The sequence below is a fragment of the Equus przewalskii genome, chromosome 1, assembly GCF_037783145.1.
Source record: "Equus przewalskii isolate Varuska chromosome 1, EquPr2, whole genome shotgun sequence".
NCBI classification, from domain to species: Eukaryota; Metazoa; Chordata; class Mammalia; order Perissodactyla; family Equidae; genus Equus; species Equus przewalskii.
The window spans coordinates 141,253,434-141,276,549 of NC_091831.1; the positions used below are offsets into that span (position 1 = coordinate 141,253,434).

The 23,116-nt window shown below is 44.3% G+C and overlaps 1 protein-coding gene across 1 annotated transcript in view; it reads left to right on the forward strand.

The window, feature by feature from the left end:
* Positions 1–582: 582 nt before the first annotated feature.
* The window catches only part of SHC4 (SHC adaptor protein 4), a 124,964-nt gene continuing 102,430 nt past the window's right edge, over positions 583–23,116 (forward strand). Inside the window, exon 1 of the mRNA XM_008521526.2 lies at positions 583–2,064. Coding sequence (XP_008519748.1) covers positions 1,480–2,064 — 585 coding nt within the window. The 5' untranslated portion in view covers positions 583–1,479. The remainder of the gene's footprint in view (positions 2,065–23,116) is intronic.

A 23,116-nucleotide genomic window follows, 5' to 3' on the forward strand; every position in this document is an offset into this window, starting at 1 on the left:
CTTGTCTCTCCTGATATGTGATTTCCGCCTCCCCCCAGTGTTTCGGCAGTTTCCTCTTCTCCATTCCTCAAAGAACCTGTCTTGCCCTTTCCGGGCTCCCTTCCTGCTTTCCTGTGTGCTGAGCCTCTTGCAGTTGCCATCCTGTCTTCAGAATGCATTTGATAGGTACAGGAAGTTGCACCAGACGGGAGATGGAACCAGCAATCAATAAAAAAAGAACCATGTTTCTAAGAAAAATGCATCACGGCTTCCCACAGGAGTTGTGTACCATATGTCCTAATACCCGTGGAACAATGCATCTAATTTTTAGCTCTTCTGCTTGGCTGTACTGGCCATCTCAACCAAAAAGAAAATAGACCTTTTAACCTGCTGCTGCCCAGCTTAGTGATGATTTATAGTAAAGATTTCTTTCCTTTTAACCCTTTCATCAGATATCACAAAGTAAAATCTCTCCCTCCAGCCTTATTTCTCCTGGCTACTAGTTTAGTATATTTATGGTGCATGAGTCATCAAGCTGCCGCCTGATTGGATAAAAACCAAGCACCCCTGAGACCATCAGTCAATTACAGCTATTCTCAGCTTCATTCACAGATTTATTAGCTTGCACACACAGAGAGAAATTCATTCAGCAAAGTTCATTCATAAAAATTTCAACACACTGCGTGTCATCCTGCACATCTCAGCCTTCTGCTGCGGATGGGCTCCTGAAAGAAGCTCTGAGAGGAGTCCAGGAGGGAGGGAGGCTCTGGGCGAGGGTGGGCAGGCTGGGAGGGGATCTGAGGAATACCGAGGGATGCAAGCCCGTGAAATAATGCAGAGCAGCGCCTGTCACTAGTGCTCCTGGCTTGTGGCCCAGACGGGATGCAAGACAAGATCTTCCAAGAGAGGGCAGCCATCAGAATCAACGAACTCAGGCAGAACGGCCTTTGGCTCCTATATACATTTTTCTTTTTTCCTTTTTAAAATGAGCAATCACTGGAACAAATAAAGGGTTAATAGGCCAGTCAGTGCCCCGCCCTGTGGGAGCCGGAGGGAGCAGGTTTGAAAGTTCCTGTGTGCAGAAGAAGAGGTTGGGGGTGGGGGGCGCTCAATATTTCTGCAAGGCTCCTGCACCGCCGGCGATGCGGCGGGACCGACTGGTCGGTGCCCGGCCCGGTTCTGTGCCTAAGAGTTGGCGGTGAGCGATCCCCGCCGCCGCCGGCCTGGGTCCGGGCTTTCCCAGCAAGGAATCCAAAGCGAGAAGGCTGGGTGCTGCCGCCTGGGCCAGGGAGGGACTGGAATCAGCTGGAGAGGCGTTTTGCCTCTGGGCTGTCACCCTGAAAGGCCCGGGAGTCGAGGCGGGCGAGGGCGAGAGCAGAGTTGGAGAGGTGGCTGCCGCGAGTTGCACGGGGCGTTGAGGCTTTTGCTTTCCGTTCGGTTTATCTAGCAGACGACGAGGCGATTTATGCAACAGTATCCTGTTTCGGCACTGCCAAGGCTATGCGAGAACGCGGTCAGGACAGCCTAGCAGGACTCGTGCTGTATGTAGGACTCTTCGGGCACCCCGGGATGCTGCACAGGGCCAAGTACAGCCGCTTTCGCAACGAGTCCGTCACGTCCTTGGACGAAGGCAGCCCAGGAGGATCGGTCGGGAACAAGGGCTCGCCGCAGCCTCCCTACCCCGCCCTGGCACCTCATCTGCCGGCTGAAGATGCCACCTTGGCGTCCCAGGAGAGCCCCACACCACTGTGCACCTTGATCCCTCGCATGGCCAGCGTGAAGCTGGCCAACCCAGCCACCTTGCTGAGTCTGAAAAACTTTTGCTTGGGTACCAAAGAGGTGCCCCGGCTGAAGCTCCAGGAAAGCCAGGACCCGGCTCCCAGCAGCCCGGCTTCTCCTGAAACCAGTCTAAATAGGGCTGTGTCTGCACCTCCACCGCAGCCGGACCTGGTGGGGCACAGGGCAGCCGCCTTAACTCCAGATGTTTGCCCCCTTCCTGGCCCTGGGGAGCCAACCCCCGGGAGCAGGCAGGACAAGCATTTTCTGCAGCACCTGTTGGGGATGGGCATGAACTACTACGTGAGGGTAAGTCCATTTCCCTATCTGCACTCTTTCTAAGAACTCCTGGGGAAAGGCACATCTCTGTTTTCTGTGAGGGGCTGCACACCACCTGGCTTGGGTCTCGGTTTGGACAAGACATTGTGCAACTGGACCGAGGGGAGGAACGGAGCCAAGCTTACAGGTTTCTCTACGATATCTGGCTTGTATTGGAGTCAGACAACTTTGAGTTCAAAGATATGAACTGGTGCTAACTTGTAGGTAGTTGCCAGGTGTAAGAGCACCTTCTAATAGAGACAGCCAAGATGGTGCCTTCTTGTCCCCATTGGACTTAGCATTCTGGCCAAGAAGAGTCAAGAATTTCAAATCTGATTAGTGATTGAGACCTGGTAGGTTATACTGGCCGTTGTAATTCAGTAGAGATTTTTGTGCTAGAGGAATACATAGTGTCTGAGGGGCTTGAATTATTTTTAAAAATTTAATTCAGCATTTAACAAACACTTCTCAAAGCAGGCTGAGTCTCTAGCCTTGTGCTGGGAGCTGGCCTTGGATCTTGGGTGCACTTTCTTTTGCCCTTATTGCCGATGCTGTGGCAGGTGGGCCTTGTCTATGAGCTATGTGCAAAATCAAGGTCCTTACTGGCCTTGCGTCTGCCCTTGCCCGTTCCAGCTCTGGGTAAAAGAAGAATAGGAGATGTAGCCCCCACACTTCTGGAGCTCACATTTCAGTTGGGGAGACCAGCAAATGCATGTGAAATAGTAAGAGAACAATACTTAGCAGTAGATGTCGAGCGTGAGAATGATGAGGGAATTCAGGAAAAGGGAAAGGTTGTTGGGTCTGGGATTCATTCACACCGGAATCCTGCAGGAGAAGGTACATCTCGGACGAGATAGCAGATCTGGATTGGCAGAAAGGAAGAGCTTCCTGGCAGGGCAAGAATACGAGCAAAGTCAAAAGCCGGTATCCCTGTCTGCTCTCCTATCATTGTGGTGGCTGCAGGGTGGCATCACATAAGCTGGGCTTACTTGAAGAGGAGGGGGATGCCGGAGGGTGGTGATGATAGAGAGAGTGGCTAGCTCTCTTGTCATAGCTGGTACTCAAGCAAATCTGAGTCAAATAAAGATAAATATAGATCATGGGTGGCTTGGGGAGGAGGGAGCAGTTGATCAAAGCTCTTAAATGCAGAATGAGGAGTCTGTAAACGCTCTGATTGGCAAACAAGAACCCTCAAGGTGTGCAGACAAACTATGACTTGACGAAAGTGGTTTCAAAAAGCTCAGTCGGTGGATTTATTTGAGATGGATTGAACAGGGAAAAATTAGAGATTGGGAGGCCAGTAAGAAAGATGGTCTGAGGGTTTAGGCGTGAGAGATGAGAACATGGATTAAGGTGGAGATGAGAGAAAGGAGATGAATGCAAGAGACTCTGAGAAGCAACAGTTTTGGGTGATTGATCAGATCATTTCAGGTTGTAATGCAAATAACCGAATAGTGAACATTTATTGAGCAGTGACTAGATTGGTGAGTTTGTTATTATTATTTACGGAGATCGACTATTGATAATGGGTTGTGAGGAGTGAAAAATAACTTCAAATTTAAAATTCAGAGTGGGATTAGCGATGCCAGTGATAGAAACAGAACAAGTTGGGAAGGGGAGCTTTTGACATATTAAGTTTACTTTTGACATATTAAGTTTAAAGTAATGATATCTCAGTGACACTAATTTGTAAGTAGGCAATCATGCAAGACTAGCACTCAGGTGAGAAGTCTGATCTGAAGGCATAAATTTGAGAGTTAGCCTAATAGCTGTATCACAAACAGAAAATTAAGGTCTCCAGGAAGGCCAGATAATGAATGCTGGAAGGGATACAGAGAGAACGGGCTTGGGACAGCCTTGGCGAATGGATAACTAAAGCCTCTAAGGAAGATAAATTTATGGGACACTCAGCTCTTGCCCTCCTCCACAATGATGTGGCTCATAATGGCCATAGTTTCATGTTTCTACCAAAAGTTCATGGACACATTCTCATTTGTCAAGCTTAAGTGTCTGCCAGGCCCTAATGGGAAAGCAAGTGATTCTCCAAGCCCATGCTCGCTGCACCTGCCTTGCCATCACCTAGACATCCTCTGCCCTCTGCCTCGCCTTTCCTTCCCCTCTGTACCTCCTTCCACCTCCCCACACCCATGCACCTGTACAATTTTAACTGTGAAAGAGTTGCTGTGTGATGTGCATTTCCCCTAGGGAGCATCTCCGCTGGCATTTTAGATTTTTAATGAGGACACCATCTGTCTTTTCCTGGCGATGATAAATGACCCCAGGAAAAGTGCGTACCCTGTGACCCAAATGAACAACCCCGTATTGCCAGTAGACAGTGATGTGAGATGCCAGTTAACATCTCTCTTAGGAAATCAAAATACATGGAAGAGCCTACTTTATTAATTTTTATAGAGTCCTAACTTTGAAAGACGGAAAGGACTTGGAAGTTATTGAGTTCAATGCCTCTATGGGGAAACTGAAGGCCAGAAAAGTGATTTTTTAGGGCCTCATGGGAGAGACTTAGCTCCGGAACCCAAGGCTCCTGGGTGTCATTCTTTGTTCTTTTCACCACGCGTTTCCATCCTGGTGGAGATTCTGTTCCTCAGAATTCTTTGAGATGTGAGCCAATTAAAAAAAATGAAATGCCAACCTATTAATTTACAGTGAAAATTATCACCCCAAGTGAACCAAAATTGTGATCCCTGTATTCCCATCTGTGGGAAAATGCACATAGGAAGATTTCAATGAAAGGTTGCTCGGTGATGATGGAATCAGAGCAGACAAGTGAGAGAGATGTTCTCAATGGCTAGAGGACATAGGGGCGAATTTTGTCGGCAAAATGCAGCCACGTATTCTATTTCCTTATCCACATCACATGACTGCTTCCCTCCTTGCCCAAACTTACTTGTTTATTCATTTGCTCATTTATTCAACAAATATGTAATGCAAACCAATTTTTCGAAAGAAACTGTTGCAGGCCCTGGGGATTCATCCACGAATGAAACAGACCAGGTCTCAGCCCTGGTGCAACTTACATCCTAGTGAGCGGAGATAGGCTCTGAGTGAGTAAATATTACTTATTTATTCAATGAGCAATGAAGCAGGGCAAGAAAGAAAGGCAGTTCCTTAGGTGAGATGGAAGGTACTGTATTCCTTTAGTGTAAAAATGGCGTAGTTATAGCTACTCTTTATTTTGTTTTCTTGCATATTTTATCTTCACAGTAGCGACTGTATTTGCCATCTACTCTAAGTTTGAGTCGACTCTGGGTTAAATATCCTTTTTTAAAAATGACTATTCTTTCGGTCTTATGATGTAGAATCAAATACACAGTTGAAAATACTTCACGAATCCTGAACAACTATTTTTCAGTTGCTTTCCTTAAGATCAGACTTTGAACCTCCTGAGGGTCTCTCAAGGAAGGTAGGCCAGCAAACCGTTCTTTGAGAGATACTGAGTCAGGAATGGGACAGCCAGACCCCGATCTGAACAAAGTAGTGAGGTGGGTGTAGTCTGTTAATGCCAAATAGTGACTTTTGTTCCCACCATAGGATTAAGTCTCATTTCCTTCTGAGATCTTTCCAAGTCACTTCATCCAACCACAAACATTCACTTGCAGGTCTCCCAGGTGACTAGCATAGTCTGTAGCGAGTGTGGAAAATACATAGCATGACCAGTGCGCTCATCTCTAAAAGGAGAGGATTAGTCTGTATGACCGTGAAGGTGGCCCCCAGCACCAGCATTTAATGACTCAAGGGCTCCTTTCTTCACGTGGGAGGTGTTTTAAACATTAGTTCCCTTTCCCATCCCCAAATGAGGACACGGAGCACGTTATCTACCCTACATTTTACAACTTAAGTAAGTAGCGGACAGGATTCAAATCCAGGTTTGGCTCACTCCAAGGCTCGTCTTCTTCCTACCCTCACACTCCACCTCTGAGCGAGACAGGCAGTTCTGGAAGTTTGTGAATGGATTATAGAGAGAGGACCACCCTGGGCAGGATAGCTCTATTATAGGACCAACCTGTAGAACTTGCCTGCTTGCATTCATTTGCATGATTTCCTTCTCCTCACTTCAGCCTCGCCCAGCCCAGCCATTTCCCCTGACAATACTAGTTTCCTAAGGCTTCTGTAACAAGTATCACAAGGTGGGTGGCTTACAACAGTAGAAATTTGTTCTCTCGCAGTTCTGGAGCTAGAAGTCTGAAACCGAGGTATCGACAGGGCCGTGCTCTCTCTGAAGGACCTAGGAGAGGATCCTTCCTTGCCTCTTCTAGCTTCTGGTGGTGGCCAGCAATCCTTGGCATTCCTTGGATTGTAGATGCCTCCCTCCAATCTCTTCCTCCATCTTCCCGTGGCTTTCTCTCTTGTATGTGCATGTCCAAACTTCCTTCTTCTTATAAGGCCACCCGTCATTGGATTAGGGCCCACGCTCATCCACTATAACGTCATCTTAACTTGATTACACCTGCAAAGGCTCTACTTCCCAATCAGCTCACTTTCATAGATTCTGGGGGTTAAAATTTCAACTTTTATTTTTTTGGGTGATGTAATTCAACCCATAACAGTCTCCAAGAACATTTATTGCAAGGTGTTCGTCCACATGGACGTTCTTGGGTATTGGACTCATCAGCTTTGTGTGCAAACATGAATTTGAGTTGAGGGGTTTTCTTTACTTCCTTTGGAAATCTCACAGTGTACTCTTACCATCCATCCTCCCTTGTGCAATGTTGTAGCTTAATACTGAACCAATAGACTAGCGTTGTCTACTGTCTGTTGTCTAGACTAGATGTGGTCCATGGTACCACCGAGTTCTGTCTGCCTCAAGTATCTTTAATGCAGGAAAGCACAGGTCTAGGAGTTATGAAATTTGGGTTAAAGTAATGGCTCTGACACTAATCAGCTGTGTGATCTTGGGTGAGTCACTTCACCTCTCTGGGCCTCATTTTCTTATATTTAAAATAAGAACAAATGAAACAAAAGAAAAATTTGAACAAAATGGCCGCCTAAGATCCTGAGACTCCAGATGTCCTTTCCCGCTGGTCTGAAGTCTCCTTCTATTAGGATCTCTTTTGGTTAGAAAACAGATTCAAGAGAGTTTCCTGAAGGAAATATTTTTAACATCTTTGTGTTAATAGAGAGGAGAAGGAATATCCTTAGCACCCTCTCCCTAACACTGAGCTGGCTTCACCCGTAAAGCAGAAAGGGGGGTGTTCTCCGCGCACGGGCACAGGTGGCCAATTTTAGAGAGACGGTGAGAAAAAGAATCTGGTTGTGGAACTGCAGCCAGGTGTAGGATTCCAGCGAGGGGCAGGGTGTGGGCAGGTCCGGGGGCAGGCCCGGGTGAATGATGGTAACCGGGATTCTGAGAACGTGGCATTGCTCTTGTGGTCTAGCCAGCTGGGCCGGGCTGGGGCTTGGCATCCACCCTGAGGACTGTAGAAGCAGCAAGAGTTAACCCTTTTCTGTGCTCTCTGGACAAACATGCTAAGAGAAAAAGGCCCTGCCACACACGTAGACAGTGTGGAAACTCTAACCTTGACGAGGGAGGTTTGTAAAGCCAGGAAACCCCTGAGGAGGCAGTTACATGGTTCGTGCAAAATAAAGGCAGACTTGAGTGGTGGGGGTCACCACAGCCAATGGAGATGGCTTTCTGCTCTACTGATTTCCCTCGGTTCTGTTATTGATGGTTAAAACGGAGGTAATAGGGGTGGGAGGATATAATTCCAGCCAAAACTTACAGTTTGGCATTGAGGGTGTTATATTTTCCTTCCTGTTTCTTTTTGTTAAAGATTTTATTTTTTTTCCTTTGTCTGCTCAAAGCCCCCCGGTACATAGTTGTGTATTTTCAGTTGTGGGGCCCTCCAGCTGTGGCATGTGGGATGCCACCTCAGCATGGCCCGATGAGTGGTGCCATGTCCTCACCCAGGACTCAAATAGGCGAAACCCTGGGCCACCAAAGCGGAGCGCGCAAACTTAACCACTCGGCCACGGGGCCGGCCCCCTTTCCTGTTTCTTTCTTGCAGTAGATGTAGAAGTAGATTCTGCTAGAACTTAGGAAAATCCTGGCAGATTTGACCTGTTGTTGTTATTCTCCTTAAACCCTTGCACATCCCTTGGTATGACCAGTCCTTGCCCACCCCTGACCACTAGAGCATGAACCGGAAGAATGAGTCTTAGAGATCACCAAGTCCAAACCCTTCATTTTACAGTTGAGGAAATGGAGGTTCAGAGCTGTGAAGTGACCTGCCCTGAGCCACACAGCAACTTAGTGGTGGAGCCCAGAGAGGAACTCCCAGTTCTGTGTACAGCACTCTATTTTCTACCCACATCTTGTTTCACCTTCCCTTACTCCCTGAACTAAACATGCTATGCCAAATGTCTCTATTTGATTAAAATGCTGTATCTATACTTTTCTTAAAAGACAGAATAAAAGCTTTTTTTCTAATAGGAAAATTGTCTTTACAAAATGGCGGTAAGGGAAAAGAGAGCAAAGAAGAGTGACGAGGAGCCCAAAGTGCATTGGCTTTGCCAGTTTCACCCTTTAGTTTAAGGAGGTCCCTGTGGATGGCAACATGTCCACGTTGGACCAGGACTTGTACGATGTGCATGGACTGACCCCCATCTCATTCATCTTCCGCAGCCCTTTGGGTCATTTCCCCAATATGGCTTCTCTCCCTTCTAATATCATATTACTCCAAAGCCAATAACATGTCATCCCATGGAGTGGATTGAACCGACCCTGTTTTCTAATACAACAGTTCCATCATGAGGAGAGTGATCTAAATGATGCACACGGCTCATGAGTCAAGGCTCTTCCACACCCTGCTCTCCAGCAGCAGTGATATGAGGTGGCTGGGGTTTCTTTTCCTCTCGTAAAAAATACAAAATTTGGATCTCGGGGGCGTCTGGCCAAATTTGCATTGACCAAGATCATGTTGACCAAAAAATACAGACTTCAGTGCTGCCCACAAATAGCCATTACATGAAAAGATTGCATCTGAAACAGGAGAGTTTGCAAGGCAGTATTTGGAAAAGTCGAGAGGCCTCAAAAAACTGGATTTTTGATTGAGAACATTGGTTGAGATGATATGAAATGTATTGATATCGTAGTAATGATGCTAAGTAAGTATAAATTTACAACCATAAACTCAGGTGTATAAGAAATGTCATTTAAAAATATATTTTTAAAATTACGTGAAACCAACACCAAACCCTTTCCTGCTTGGCTGGCAATAATTTCAATTTTGGTCATTATCTGTCCCCCAACTCTAACCAGGATCACATAGCGAGTCAGGGGGCTTATTTTGTGCCCCTAAATGGGGGAAAGGCCTCTGACATTCAGTTCGTTGTTTAGGATATTGATGGTCCCCTAAAGACTGGGGGCACCCCCATGTCTAGACCTCCATTTTCACACTAGAATCTCTGCCCATTCTGGGAGCCCCTTGCTGAGAATCCAGCCTCCCTAGCTGCCCCTCCAGCCATTCCCCTTGGGAGGCCTTGTCACTTCCTTGGGACCCTGCAAGGATGCAGATCGAGGGTCCATAATGCTCAGAGACCCCCCCCCCAATATCAACCATCCATCCTCTTCCCATCACTGCCTCTGAAGAAAAGGGGGGACAGATGGCTCAAGCAAGTTAATGGGAACTCCAAAAGCAACCAGCAACCAAAGAGGTGGTGATGGAGGGAGGACACAGCAGAAGGGCACAAAGGAGAGGGCAGCCCAGACGTTTAAGGCTGGGCAAAGATGCAATGAAGTTTAAAGTGCTGCTACCATTTGTCAGGGTCAGACACTGGCAGCCAAGGATTCTGAAGGCAAATGAGGCCGGAAGGCAGCTCTTGGGAGGAGATGGAAATTATATTGCCTGTGGGAGGTTGATAGGATCGAGAGCGGGAGGGAGGGAGAGAGAGGGAAAAGAATGCACCGTGCAGGCAGTGCCTACCCAGAAAGAAGCTGGAACACAGAGGACATCAACCAACAGTTTACTGATATGTTTGGTTTGGTCAGATTAGAAAAAAAAAAATTCTTTTGGATTAATTTCCGACATTTAAAAACCAAGAAATTCCATGTAAAACTCTGAAATTCTGGCTTCTCAGAAGAGCTGGCAGCACCAGGCTGGCTATTCCACACATCGACTGATGGCCAGAGCTGGTACCAAGTCACAGTCCCATCCACTTTCACTCACTTATGTCACCTGGCTGCCCTTAAAGGTGGCTGGATTTGTATACCACCTGTGGCATTGGAACAAGAAGAAATTTCTAACTCCTTTGTTTTCCATTTTCCAATTCCGAATACTTGGGAGAGAAGCTGAGAATGTTTTCTTCTTGGGCCACATGCCAGGGCTTTTTCTTTTATGTAACAGGACTGAGTACGGGGGCTGAGCGAGACCTGTGAGGGGGGGCCTGCCTCCCAGCTCACAGAGCCTTTTCCCATCCTAACAAAGTTGCAGAGTTTTTGAGGGCAGTGGAGCTGCAGGACTAGCACAGACCATGGGTCAGAAGTTAGTTTGTACCTCGGTTCTTTAGGACAATGAATTTTCCCAGAGAAATAGCATTAAAAGTTGATAAGCTGTCTCTTGTGGTTAAGGAGAGGATTAAGTGAAAAAATACATGTAAAAAGCTTAGCACAGAGCCTGTCACGTAGTAGGTCCCAGATGGAGGGAGGAAAATGAACTTTCAAAGGTCCAGGAGTGACTTTGGGTGAAAAATTTGAAGTAGGCTAAATTTGATTTGGGCGTTTCACCCTGTCCCTTGGGCATTCTTTCTCCTGGCCAGCAGTGCCACCCCAGTGGAAGTTTCTTCCCTAAACCTTTCCTATGGTGCTACCCAGGGCAGGCCTGCCCTCCTCTCTGAAGTTGTCCACCATTTCTCCACTAGTCCACTTTCCTCTTCCCTCAGTGCAGCAGAGTGAAAAGCACTTGCTTTTGGAGTAATATTTATTTACTTCATTGAATCTTCATTGTAATATTTCCCAAAGTTTGCTAAGGGCCGTCTACATCAGTTAAAAATGCAGATTCCCAGTCTCCGTCCTAGACTTACTGGATCAGAATCTCTGAGTCTGGGGCCCGGAAACCTGCTCCCTATGTGATTCTGAAGCACAGAACATTTGGGATGTGCATTAGGAGGTAATAGTGAAGGGAAGAATAAAGAATTGAGTCATTTGGCTCCTGAAAAAAATCTAAGCTACGTCTAATTTTCTCAAGTTTTCTTCTTTTTCCTCTTTTAAATCCACAGATTCTCTAAAAATTACAGTTCACTCTCCCACCCCCACCCAAACAATACTCCTATGGCTTCCACATCCAGATCAAGTGATGGCATGAGAATGGGGCAAAGCAGCCACATGTTGCTATGACTCACCTGCAGATCAGCTGTGTCCACGTTAGCAGCAGACTTGGCCTTAACTCAGGCGCACTCTGGGCTAAATGGCGTGACAGGCTAGCGTGGTATCTATCGTTATTGGTACCTTTATTTCCATAGGGAAATGCACTAAGAGTTTTAACAACTATCTTATGAGTATCTTTTAAGAACAGAGCCTGTCTTGGGGTTGGAAACTTCCTCTAGTTGGAGGAGAAGCAGTGACAGGAAGCAAGCAACTTGAAGAAAATTCCTGCATGTTCTAAAGACAACCCCAGAAATTGGATTTTTTCCTTCACTGTCATCAGATAATAATTTATATGAATCATTTATTAGGAAATGGTGAAATGTATAATTCAAATGTAATTTTTTCCTTTTTTTTTTTTACCCTAGTGCCAACTCTAGGTCCTTGAAAGGCATTCCCCTCCCTCTCCTCTCTTCTTAAATCATGGTTCCTTTAACCCTGGACTCAGGACTCAGACTGATACTTTAGACTACAAAGTTCTGTTTCACAGTGAATTCAGCTATCCAAGGTCACAGGGCTCATCAGCGGCAGAGCAAGAACTAAAATTCAGGTCTCCTGACTCCCAGGCCAGCGCTCTTTCACTACCTTTTGTGAATAAGATATAATTCTTGCATGAAGAGGTTACAGGATGAAAAGAGAACAAAGACGTCCACACAAATTACTGTAATACAGGGTGATGTGTAATAAATGACACCAAAGTGATACAGGTAAAGCATGTGGGAGTTCGGGGGGAAAGGGGACTCCTTCCATCTGAGATGATTAGAGTAGTTTTCATGAAGGAGGAGGCATCTTAACTAAGTCTTGAGAAAGGGCAGAGATGAAGGAAGAGCATTCTCTGCAAAGAGAATGACGGGAGTGAAGACACGGGGGTGGGAAAGTGGAGGATGCATTTGGGGAAGACTTGGTTGGACAGTGCATGAGGTCTATGTAGGAGATCAGAGGGAAAATAAGATGGACTGATGCTATAACAAAGTTGTGTGTGTCTGAAAAGTTGGGTTTTCCAACAGCAAACTATTGAATATTTTTTTATAATAGGGGAACGACAAACTCAGAGGTATGTTTTAGAAAAATTATATGGGTTGCAATGCTCAGAGAGGATCCAAAAGAAGGGAGACTGAAGAAACAGAGGCCAGGTGAGAAGAACTGTTGGAACAAAAGCAGTGGCAAGAGAAATGGGGAAAGATGTGAGATCCATAAGAGGAGAAAGTGAGGAGGCAGGAGGGGTTTGGGGGCCAGGAGTGAGTGCCATTTTGCCTGTGCTGCATGAAGCTGCCCTCAAAGTGTCCAGCTGGGAATCTCCAGCAGAAAACAGAATGGTTAGGACTGAAGAGAAACTATTTCCGTTACTATCGTCATCAAGGCTCAGGGAATAGACAAGGCTACCAAAGAGAGAGTGTAGAGCAGGAAGGGAGGAGGGCTTGGGTGTGCCACAATTGGTATTCCATGGAAAGGGAGGAACAACAGGCATCGGTAATGGAACAGCAGCACGAGGAGCAGGATGGAGAGAAGACAGGGTCATCTAGGGAGAGGGAGGAGAGAGTTTCGAGGAGAAAAAGGATGGACGAAACATTGTCAGAACCCATGGAGGAGTCAAGGAAGATGAGAACTGAGAAAGAGTCATGGGTTTGGCGTTTTATCTTCCTACTTCCCCTCTCCACTAAGATGTTAAATTCAGCTGTTGCAAACCAAACATCCTATTGGATACCCAGCACCTCCACCCAGTGGCACCTCCCAGTTGTCCGAGAGTCATTCTAGACCACTCACCTTGTCTTACTCCACACAGCCTTCAGTTATCAAGTCCTGTCAGTCCCACCTTTATGACATTTCTCATACACATCCATTTTTCTCCATCCCCACCACAGTTTCTAAGGTGGGGACTATAGTGGGCAGCATTTTCAAACTTACTGCTCAGCTTTCTATGGAACTGCTATTTCATGGAACTACTCTTTGCAAAACTCTGCTTTTGTAGCTTTCAGTTGAAACTAGGAGATGAATAATCATAATACAAGGTAGAAAATGATACATACCTATAGAAAATAGTCAAATACATCAGCATAGTGAACTCTAAGAGGTAGAGGCAACTTAGAGATCTCTACTTAGAGAGGTAGAGACAGCTGGGTGATCAGAGAAGGCTTCGAGGGAAGATTGTGGTATTTGAGATGGTCCCTAAGATTGGATAGAAGTTTAACCACAGGGAATATAAAAAAAAGGTATTCCAAATGGAGGGCACATAGATAAGGAAATATAGGTTATATATAAGACAGGGCATTGATTTTAGTTTGGTTAGAGTAGAAGCTGGTTGGAAAGGACTGGCGGATACTAAACTAAGACTTGAACCAGGTTATAGAAGGCCTTAAACATCAGGCTAAGGAGTTTAGATGCTTGAGCAGAGGCATGAGGATTCATTTGTGCTAGAGAAGGGAGTGACTGGAGGTGGGGAATCCCTTTCAAAGGCTATTACAGTGATAGTCAAGGTGAGAAGTGTCTATATTAGGGTCTTGATAGAGGGGGTGAAGTAAAGAAACACAAATAGAGATATTGCAGAAGAAAAATTTGATGAAGGGGCAAAGAGGGAGGGCAGATCCCAGTCCAACCTGCCTGAGGTTGTGAGGTAAAGGCCTGAGGTGGAGTGGGGGGCCACGCCAGTAAAAGACATGGTGGACCACAGGAGGAGAAGCAGTGTTGAGAGGGATGGTAAGAGGTTTGATTTTCAATATGTAGAGCTTGAAGTTGCAGAGAGCACTCTGGATGAGAGGGAGATGTCCAGCAGGCAGGCAAAGGTGGGGAGAGCCTTGGGCCTGGGGTGCACTTTGGGGGTCAAGTCAAGTGATTGGACATTCTTAACTAACAATTGTCCCATTAGGCAGAGAGATTTTAGCTGATTTTTGAGGGTGGTAAAGAATGGAGTGTTTTAAAACATTATATAGTACAAGGCTTCTTCTCTGATGAAAATGTTTCATGTATACTTTTCACACTTAAGTTAAACTTACAAAAATGTGCTTTTGTGTCGTAGATTCAAGGCCTTTTCTCTCAATTTTATACATAGTAGGATTAATATCTCTTTTCATCAGTCTTGCATAACTTCTACCCAGAGTTTTTCATCTGCATTCCTCCTTTCAGTATCTTCAAAATGAGATGAGCTCTTAGAGACATCGTCAAGGCAATCTGAGTACAGAATCCGTTTCATTTTAAAAATCTTTTAGAGTTCTTTTATCCACATCTAATTTAACATTATTTTTAAAAGCAACTTGTCTTCATAAAGTCTTTCCAAATCTTCTGACTTAATTTTCATAGAAGTGACTCACTTTGTCAAAAATCGACACTCACATTTTATCAGTTTGTTTAATGGCTACTTAAATGATGTGATTTCAATAGCAATTACAACCGCCATAAACAGGTGTGGCACAAACATAGCACGATTTGGGGTAAATCCACAATTCAAATGGTGGCAGCAGAAAGCGTGGGCATTCTAGTAGCCTGCTGACTGCAGCAAGTTTGTTAAGTGGCAACCAGTTAGCAGAGTTTTATTGTGGTGTTGTGTGTTAACAATTAAGCAACTTGCTTTGTTGATATGTCTCACAATGCATTTCCAATTTTTGTCATCACGTAAATGCCTGGTTGCATGGTTGTAATCAATGAGCATCTCTTACATTCAACTTTTTTCCCCTACTGAACCCATCAACAATATCTTGCCCTTGAAGAACAGACAGCAGTTAATGAATACTGTTGTGCTTACTCTCCAAACGGTTTTTGTTCAGGGAAAGTGATATATAGAGAGTGTCCCAAGGTAAACAAGAAAATAAACACAGCTAGGAAGGCAGCCGCTGTCCTGACTGCCTTGCAGAATCCTATCCAAGACCCTGTTTTCAGGAGATGAGACTGAAGCAGCAACTAGAAGGGTATCTCTGGGGATGGAGGTTTAAATTTAGAAATTCATCTATGACCCTAAACCTTTCTCTTTATCAAGAAAACCAAAAACACGCGAGATTTGAGTTCCCCCCACCGTTGCCAACATTTTTACCAGCTTGAGACTAAGTGAAGACCCTCTGTTTTTTGTTTTTCTTAATAACAATCTGCTTTTTATAGGGTGGCCTTTGCATCTCCTTAGCATTTTGTAAACATTAAACAAATAGACTAAGTTTGTTCCAAGGGCAGATGTAATGTGTTCTCAGTAGGTTTTGTTCGTCATTTGGAAAAAATACATATCTTTCTCAGATATCATTACATAATCTACTGGAAATATGCTCTAGAAAAAACCAAGTTGGTTTTGCATATCTATTTGCCGAAAACCAAGGTACTTTACTCAACAAAATGGATATATTTTGACTCTTATTTACCCAGTGCTTTTAGCAATGGCTCCCCAATCCTGGTGAATGAGATTGTTCTCTCACTTATGTTTTTTAAAAATGGAAGAATGAAGGAGGAAGAGCAATGAGGACTAACTTTTCTGAGCTGTTTTTGCTTCATCTAATTTTTCTTTATTGCATTTTTCTGAAATGTCAAAGATAAAACTCATTTTGGGGAAAATTCGAACAATGCAGAAGGTGAAAGATGATCGTCCCTTCTCTAGGGTAATTGGCAGCATCGGCAGTCTGTTTTGTGTTCTTTCAGACTTCTTCCTAAGCTTTGCACACTTCTATACACACACACAGACACACTTGTGGACACAGATGAAGACGGTGGCATGCATGCAGCTCTTCAACATGCGTTTTTCTCTCTGACTGCAGATTAGGGCACCCTCGTGTGTCAGTACTTGCTGATCCTCAGCGGCAGCACAGTGTCCTAGAGGAAGGGCCGTGCTTCTGGCCGTTCCTCTGTTGGTAGACAATTCCCTGACGTCACCTGACCCTGGGAGAAGGCCATCTCCTTCCCTGCACTGTTTCGGGTTGCTCTCTTCTGTCTCACAGCTGCTCTCCTCACCTGAACAAAGCTGCTTCCCCAAGCCCGACCCCCAGGAGGTGGATGTTCCCAGTACAAGGGGATCCTGGTCCTCAGTCTGGAAACATGTTCTTCCACTTCTTGTGTAGCTGGAGATGCTGAGATCCGTCAAGACGGACCACTTCCTCAGGGAAAGTGAGAGAGCCTTAACTAAGATTAGCCACCCTGTGACAACTCACCCCAGGGTGTGGGTGCATGTCTGTAAGTGTGAGCGTGTATGTTGTTTCAGAAAGCAAAACCTATAGTTTTGGCTGATGTATTTCTATTAGAGAATAATGTATGCATTTTTGCCTGACGTTTGGTTCATTCTAGTATACAGCTAGTTTATTTAGGGCTAGAAAGGATGACATCTTTTCAGACTCTTGGTTTTTCTTTCATCATTCAACTTCAACTCAGCTTCTAAAAGTCAAAACTAGTCATATGTGATTACCCTTGAGCAGATGAGAGAAGGTATGGACTGTGGAGGGATATTCCTGGGCAGACAGAGTCCCCTCTCTCCTGCCCACTGCCTCCACTGGCTTTGCTGGAGAGCACAATGAGGCCTGGAGCTTCAGCCAGGGATGGAACCTGCCTGTGGGTTGGAGGAGAACCCTGACCAGAGGCTCATCTATTTTTATGTTGGCTTCTTTTGGTTTCTGAAATGATGTTAAAGATACTTGTTCTAGCTAAATGAAGAGATATTTGGAAAGAGTTTTTGATTTGAAAATAAAGTATCTTGGAAGTACTGAAAGTTTGAAATAAACACCTAAACATTTCAGAGTACCTCTAACTGCATCTGTGCCCTCTTGACTTCCCAACATAGACATCATGACTAGACAGCGCATGGGGGCTAACACAGGCCTGTCTGCATGATGCTGAACTCTCAGGACCTCTCTATTATTTCAAGTATCTCTTCTCAATCTCTTCAAATACAGAGATGAGTTTAAAAAATATGTTAACTCATTTGAAGTAGCTATAAGCTGTTCACTTAAAAACGAAGAAACGCTTATTCAACACCAGATCTTAAATTCTTTATCTTTTACGACAAGCAGTAATAAGTTGCAAAATTCTGTGAAAATAAAGGCTAAGACTGCAAGCACCATATCATTGTGCCTAGTCCAGCGATAGGAAGCTTTTGGGAAGGGAACGTTCAGAATGTATTGCACAGAGAGCAAGGAAGATGATCGGTGAGGAGGGGGAGAGAGCCAGGCAGCAAACCCAACATGAAATAAATCTCATGTGTGCTGAATTTCCAAATCTTCCCTTCATAAAAAGTAAGACTATGATTTCCTGACTAGGCTATCAGCTATGAAAAGAAGGAGGAAGAGGAGGAGGAGAAGAAAGGGGGAGGAGAGGGCGTAGAGGAAGAAGGAAGAGGAAGGAAGAGGTAGGACGTCAGCACTGCTGTGGGAGGCCCTTGGGTCCTGTCAAGGAGCGAGGATTGATCCTGGAGGCCTCCAGGAAGCATAATGTGCATACTCATGGGTAAGATATTTATTTATGATTTATACCCTGCTGACTTCCAGAAGGATTTTGAGGTGGCTCACCTGCTGGTGAGTTAATACTTCCTACACACACTGAGCAACTCTGAAAAAGTGAGAGGGCAGAAACTCTGTGAGTCATCACCCAACTGTTTAAGCAAGCTAAGAAGGGGCCTGTTTCTTCTGAATGAGGTGCCCACAGATGCTGGCAACACTCACCGGTAGGAATCCTAGTGCAGCCAAGCTCGTTTAGTTGACATCACCAGGAAATCTTGGATTTTTCAGCTAACTGAAGCTTTTCCTTTTAAAATTTAAAATATTTTACATAAAAATCTCTGTATAATGAAGACTACGTACTTCTTTCTCTTCAGAGATGCTTGATAACTGATTGAAAATAATTTTTTTTGAGAGGGAAATGCCAATTTTTTTTTCTCTAGATCTATGCTTTATTTATTTATTTATTTTGGTGAGGAAGATTGGCCCTGAGCTAACATCTGTGCCTCTCTAGATCTATGCTTTATTTATTTATTTATTTTGGTGAGGAAGATTGGCCCTGAGCTAACATCTGTGCCCGTCTTCCTCTATTTTGTATGTGGGACGCCTCCGCAGTATGGCTTGATAAGTGGTGTGTAGGTCCATACCCGGGATCTGAACCCACAAACCCTGGGCTGCCGGAGCAGAGTGTGCAAACTTAACCACTATGCCACTGGGCCAGCCCTGATCTATGCTTTATTTCTTCACAAGAGTTTTATTGAGATATAATTCACATACCATAAAATTCACCCTTTAAGTGTCCAATTCAGTGGTTTTTTCATATATTTTCAGAATTTTGCAACCATAACCACCATCTAGCTTTGGAACATTTTCGTCACTCTGAAAAGAAGCCACATATCCATTAGCAGTCACTCTCTGTCAACCCCCTCCAGCCCCTGGCAGCCACTAATCTACTTTCTGTCTCCGTGGATTTGCCTATTCTGGACATTTTTGTATAAATGGAATCATATAATATGTGATCCTTTGTGCCTGGCTTCTTTCACTTAGCATAATATTTCCAAGATTAATCCAGGTTATGGCATGTATCAGCATTTCATTCCTTTTTATGGCTGAATGATATTCCATTGTATGGATATACCACATTTTGTTGATCCATTCATCAATTGATGGACATTTGGACTACAGTGAGCATTCATGTATAATTTTTTTGCATGGATATGTGTTTTTGGCTTTCTTTGGTATATACCTGGGAGTGGATATGGATTAGAATGTAACCTCCTTTTTCTTCTGGTGGAAATGGAGCCTTCATTCTAACAGTCATGGTATTGCGCTGGGACCAAGGGCACACCCTCAATAGCTAATGAGTGTGATGGGTTAGCTTTCCCAGAACTCTGAGTCCCCAAATGGTTGAGCATTTTGAGCTAGCCTGTCTCTACTTTTATAATTTTTCAGATTCTTTCTGCTCTCAGCTCTCACTCTTTGCTTTTGACAGTGAACTTGTCTCTAGGAGAACCCATCGCTTCAATTTGGGCTTCTGAACTTCTAAGAGGACAACCTGTTACAACTGTATCTAAATCAAGAGTAGATGGGTTCTGAATGAAGGTGTTGCCCTAAGAGAAAAGCACAAGCCTGAGCTTTCGTGTTAACTTAAGTTTTATGAGTCTCTCTGGGCACCTACTTCTGTATTCTCAGCTGTGTTTAGGACATTCAAAGTCATCAAGTATGAGACTTTCAGTTAAATTGTTATTGTATAAAGGCTCTGCTTTCAGATAATAAGGATTAAAATGTTGCTTTTGCTGGAATATAGGAAAATCCATTTAAGAGTCGCTGAACTGATTCTAGTCCAAAACCTAGAGCTCTCATCTGGTAGCAAGGGAGCCGCAAAGGAGTCCTGACTCCTTGACTGCCATCTGCAGAGCACTGTAAGAGGCTTCTGTATCTCTTTGGATTAAGTTATCACAAAGCCTCAAATAACTGGAGTTTAGATAAGACAGAGGTTTTTTTGCTCCTGTGAAAGAAGTTTGTAGGTAAATAGGCCAGGGCCACATGGTGGTCCCACTGTCATCAATAACCCAGGTTTCTTCCATCTTTCTGTTTGCCCATCCTTAACACATGGCTTCCATCCTCGGGCTCACTCAAGATTGCAGCACCGCCTTGGGAGCATCCCACATCATGTCCATTTTCCAGGCAGCAGGAAGAGGAAGGGCAAGGACAAAAATGGTGCACTTCCTGACTGAGCTGGCCCCTTTTAAATAGGTTTCCTTGAAGTCCTACCCAATGACATGCTCCTTAGTCTCCTGGTTTCAACTTCAAGGGAAGTTGGGAAATGATAGTTTTTAAGCTGGGCACATTGGGGATACTGTTAGTAAGGAGGAAAGGAGGAAACAAAAAACGGGGGAAAAGATATAGGTAGGCAACCCAGAGTCTCTGCCTTGGCCTCCTAGGAACTCATGGTTTAAGATGGAGGAGACAAAGCCAAGTCACCCCCACTGTTACACACAGAGCTGTGCAGAGCTTTTCAATGGCCCGTCCCTGAGCCACTTCCTAGTTTGTAGGCTTAGATTTTTGAAAAGGATGATTTTGGGTACTGGTTCAATTGTCCATCTCAGTTCTTCAGTGGAAGGATCAGAGGACTTTCTGGAGGATACAGGATTTCAAAAGAATGTTAAAGGAAATGATGCTATGAACAGAGACCCTCTTCAGGTATTATGGGAATGGCTGGCCTAGAGGCATCTACATGGTGTCACGTATGCTTCTTGGTTCCCATTTGTGAACTCATGAATATCATTGGTCGGGGTGGTCAGGGCAATAGTTGGAAGTTCAGAGTGTAGTGAGAGGCTGGAGAAGTAAAGAAGCTTCTTGATTTCCTTGGGAATCTCAAACCTGAACTAGAATCCTCATTATTTGCTATAACTGACTGACCTCTTCCTGCCCCTGGAATCTTACTTCACGTTCCTATCTTTCTGATTACTTATATCAAATTATATATCCTTGTAGAAAGTCTTTACTTAATGTAATAACGAATAGTACTAATAATCCACCTCGCACTAACATACTTTAAAGGACAATAGGATCTTCCTTGTACTTTTTTCTTTCTCTCCAGCTAAAAATGCTGAGGTTTTGTTTTAAGTGTATAAGCTATAAAACAAGCAGATTGAATATGAGATTGTCTTTGAGTTGCTTTCTGAAGGTGTCACTTTAAGTAATCTAAAGGTATTATTTGAGTTTGACTCACAAATCTGTGTTAGAATTTGTCGGGAACTTGATGTCTATGGTGTAGTGAACAGGTTAGCAAATTCCTATACTTGTTTAGAGATTTGTGATGTTGCCCAATGTTGTTCAAGTCCCTTAAGTGTTTTAAAAATAGGGGGGTTGGGGCATATAGTCTTTTCCAATGCAGAGATTTTATGAGTCTAGAGTTTTTTGTTTTGTTCTGTTTTGGTGAGGAAGATTGTCCCTGAGCTAATATCTGTTGCCAATCTTCCTCTTTTTCCTTGAGGAAGATTGTCCCTGGGCTAACCTCTGTGCCAATCTTCTTCTATTTTGTATTTGGGATGCCTCCACAGCATGGCTTGAAGAGTGGTGTGTAGGCGCATGCCTGGGATCCGAACCTGTGGTCCCTGGGTTGCCGAAGCAGAGTGCACGAACTTAACCACTACACCACCGGGCCAGCCCCCTAGGGTTTTTGTTTTTGTTTTTAAATATTGACTAGTAGGTCCCTCCTTTCTAGCTCCAATCACGATGCTCCTGGGATTTAATTCTGTAGCAGCTCCACAGTTGCTGAAGCCATAGGATTGTACTGCTGTCCACCATGACAGCGTTTCCACTTACACAGACTTAGGCTCAGTCCTGATTATTTGTAAGAATATTTAAGAATCCCCAAATGGTATCCAGACATATCAAAATGGCAAATGTTTCTTCCAACTTTGAAAACTATTTGATTTGGGCACTTAGATGATTCTGATTCATTATTAAAATAATTCATTTAAATCATATTTCATGGATAGTCACCACTTCTGCCTCCATGGGGACTGTGATCTCACCGTTCTCACCCTGTTCCTGTTATTGTCAACCTTTCTATCATACGAGCGTGTGCAAGTCTGTTCCATCCTTAAAATAACCTCCTCCCCATAGCTTGTCTTTCCTCTTTTGTTAAAATATAAATTTCTCAAAACAAAAATGAAAACAAAAGCACTGTGCTCACTGGTTTCCTTCATCGCTTCCATGTCACATTCCAAATCTCCTGTTCTCTGGCTCTTGATATTGGTCCATGAAAGCCAGCAGTCGCCAAATTCCAGTGGACAATTTCCAGCCCTGCAGCCTATTGGTCCTCTCCACTGTTCTGCATTCAGTTAACAATCTCTTCTGTTAAACTCTGTGTGCCCTTGATTTCCCCCATATCATACTCTTCCGTTTCTCCTTGTACGTTTCTGACTTTTATTTTGTGTCTTTAGTGGACTCTACTCTGCCTCCCCTTTAAATGCTAGGTGACATCAGATAAGCCACTTAATTTTTATCCATGAAAAGTAGAGGGGTTGGATTGGATGATCTCTAAGGTCCCTGCCAGCTCTAGTTCCTTTTAGTCATATTATCAGGAGTTGGAATTCACTGACTTGAGCTACAGAAAACTCTTAAGTTTCATTTAAAAAGAAGTGTAATGAGAGATCGTTAACATTTGGGCTGCAGTTCTGCAAAGGCATCTTGTTGGCTGTTTCTTTTTCAGAGAAGTCATAAAAGCTGAAAACTAGTACGACATCATTCAGCAGTTTATCACCGTGTGGGAGACAGACTACTGTGAGTTAGCGTTTCGGCATAACAGAACAACTGAGCATTCATGGAGGACTTGACTGCTGTGACTTGGAGGGAGGGTGGTGTGAATGAGGTTCTTTGGCCACCATGGCCTCCAGCCGTGACCACACACTCAGCGTGGTTACAGTCCTAGACAGCTGGGAAGACTGAGACTACCACGGTACAGAGCCTCCTATTGGGGATGTCATGTTTGACTAAACATGGCAACCGATGACAAAAATGTTGGCCTTTTCCAATTGGCCTTTTTCAGTAACACTTAATTAAATGGTACCCATAGTTTTTAATAGTAATTTAGTTATATATACTGCTCTCCAAGATTTCTGATTACTCTCTGAGAGCGGGATTTAATTTGATAGGCGGGGCAGGAGCAGAAGTTTAAGGGTATTTGAATCTCTAAAAGGGGTGAGTATGGACACTGCTGGGTGAGGAAAAGGGAATAGAAGGAGAGTTTGATGGAGCTGCTAAA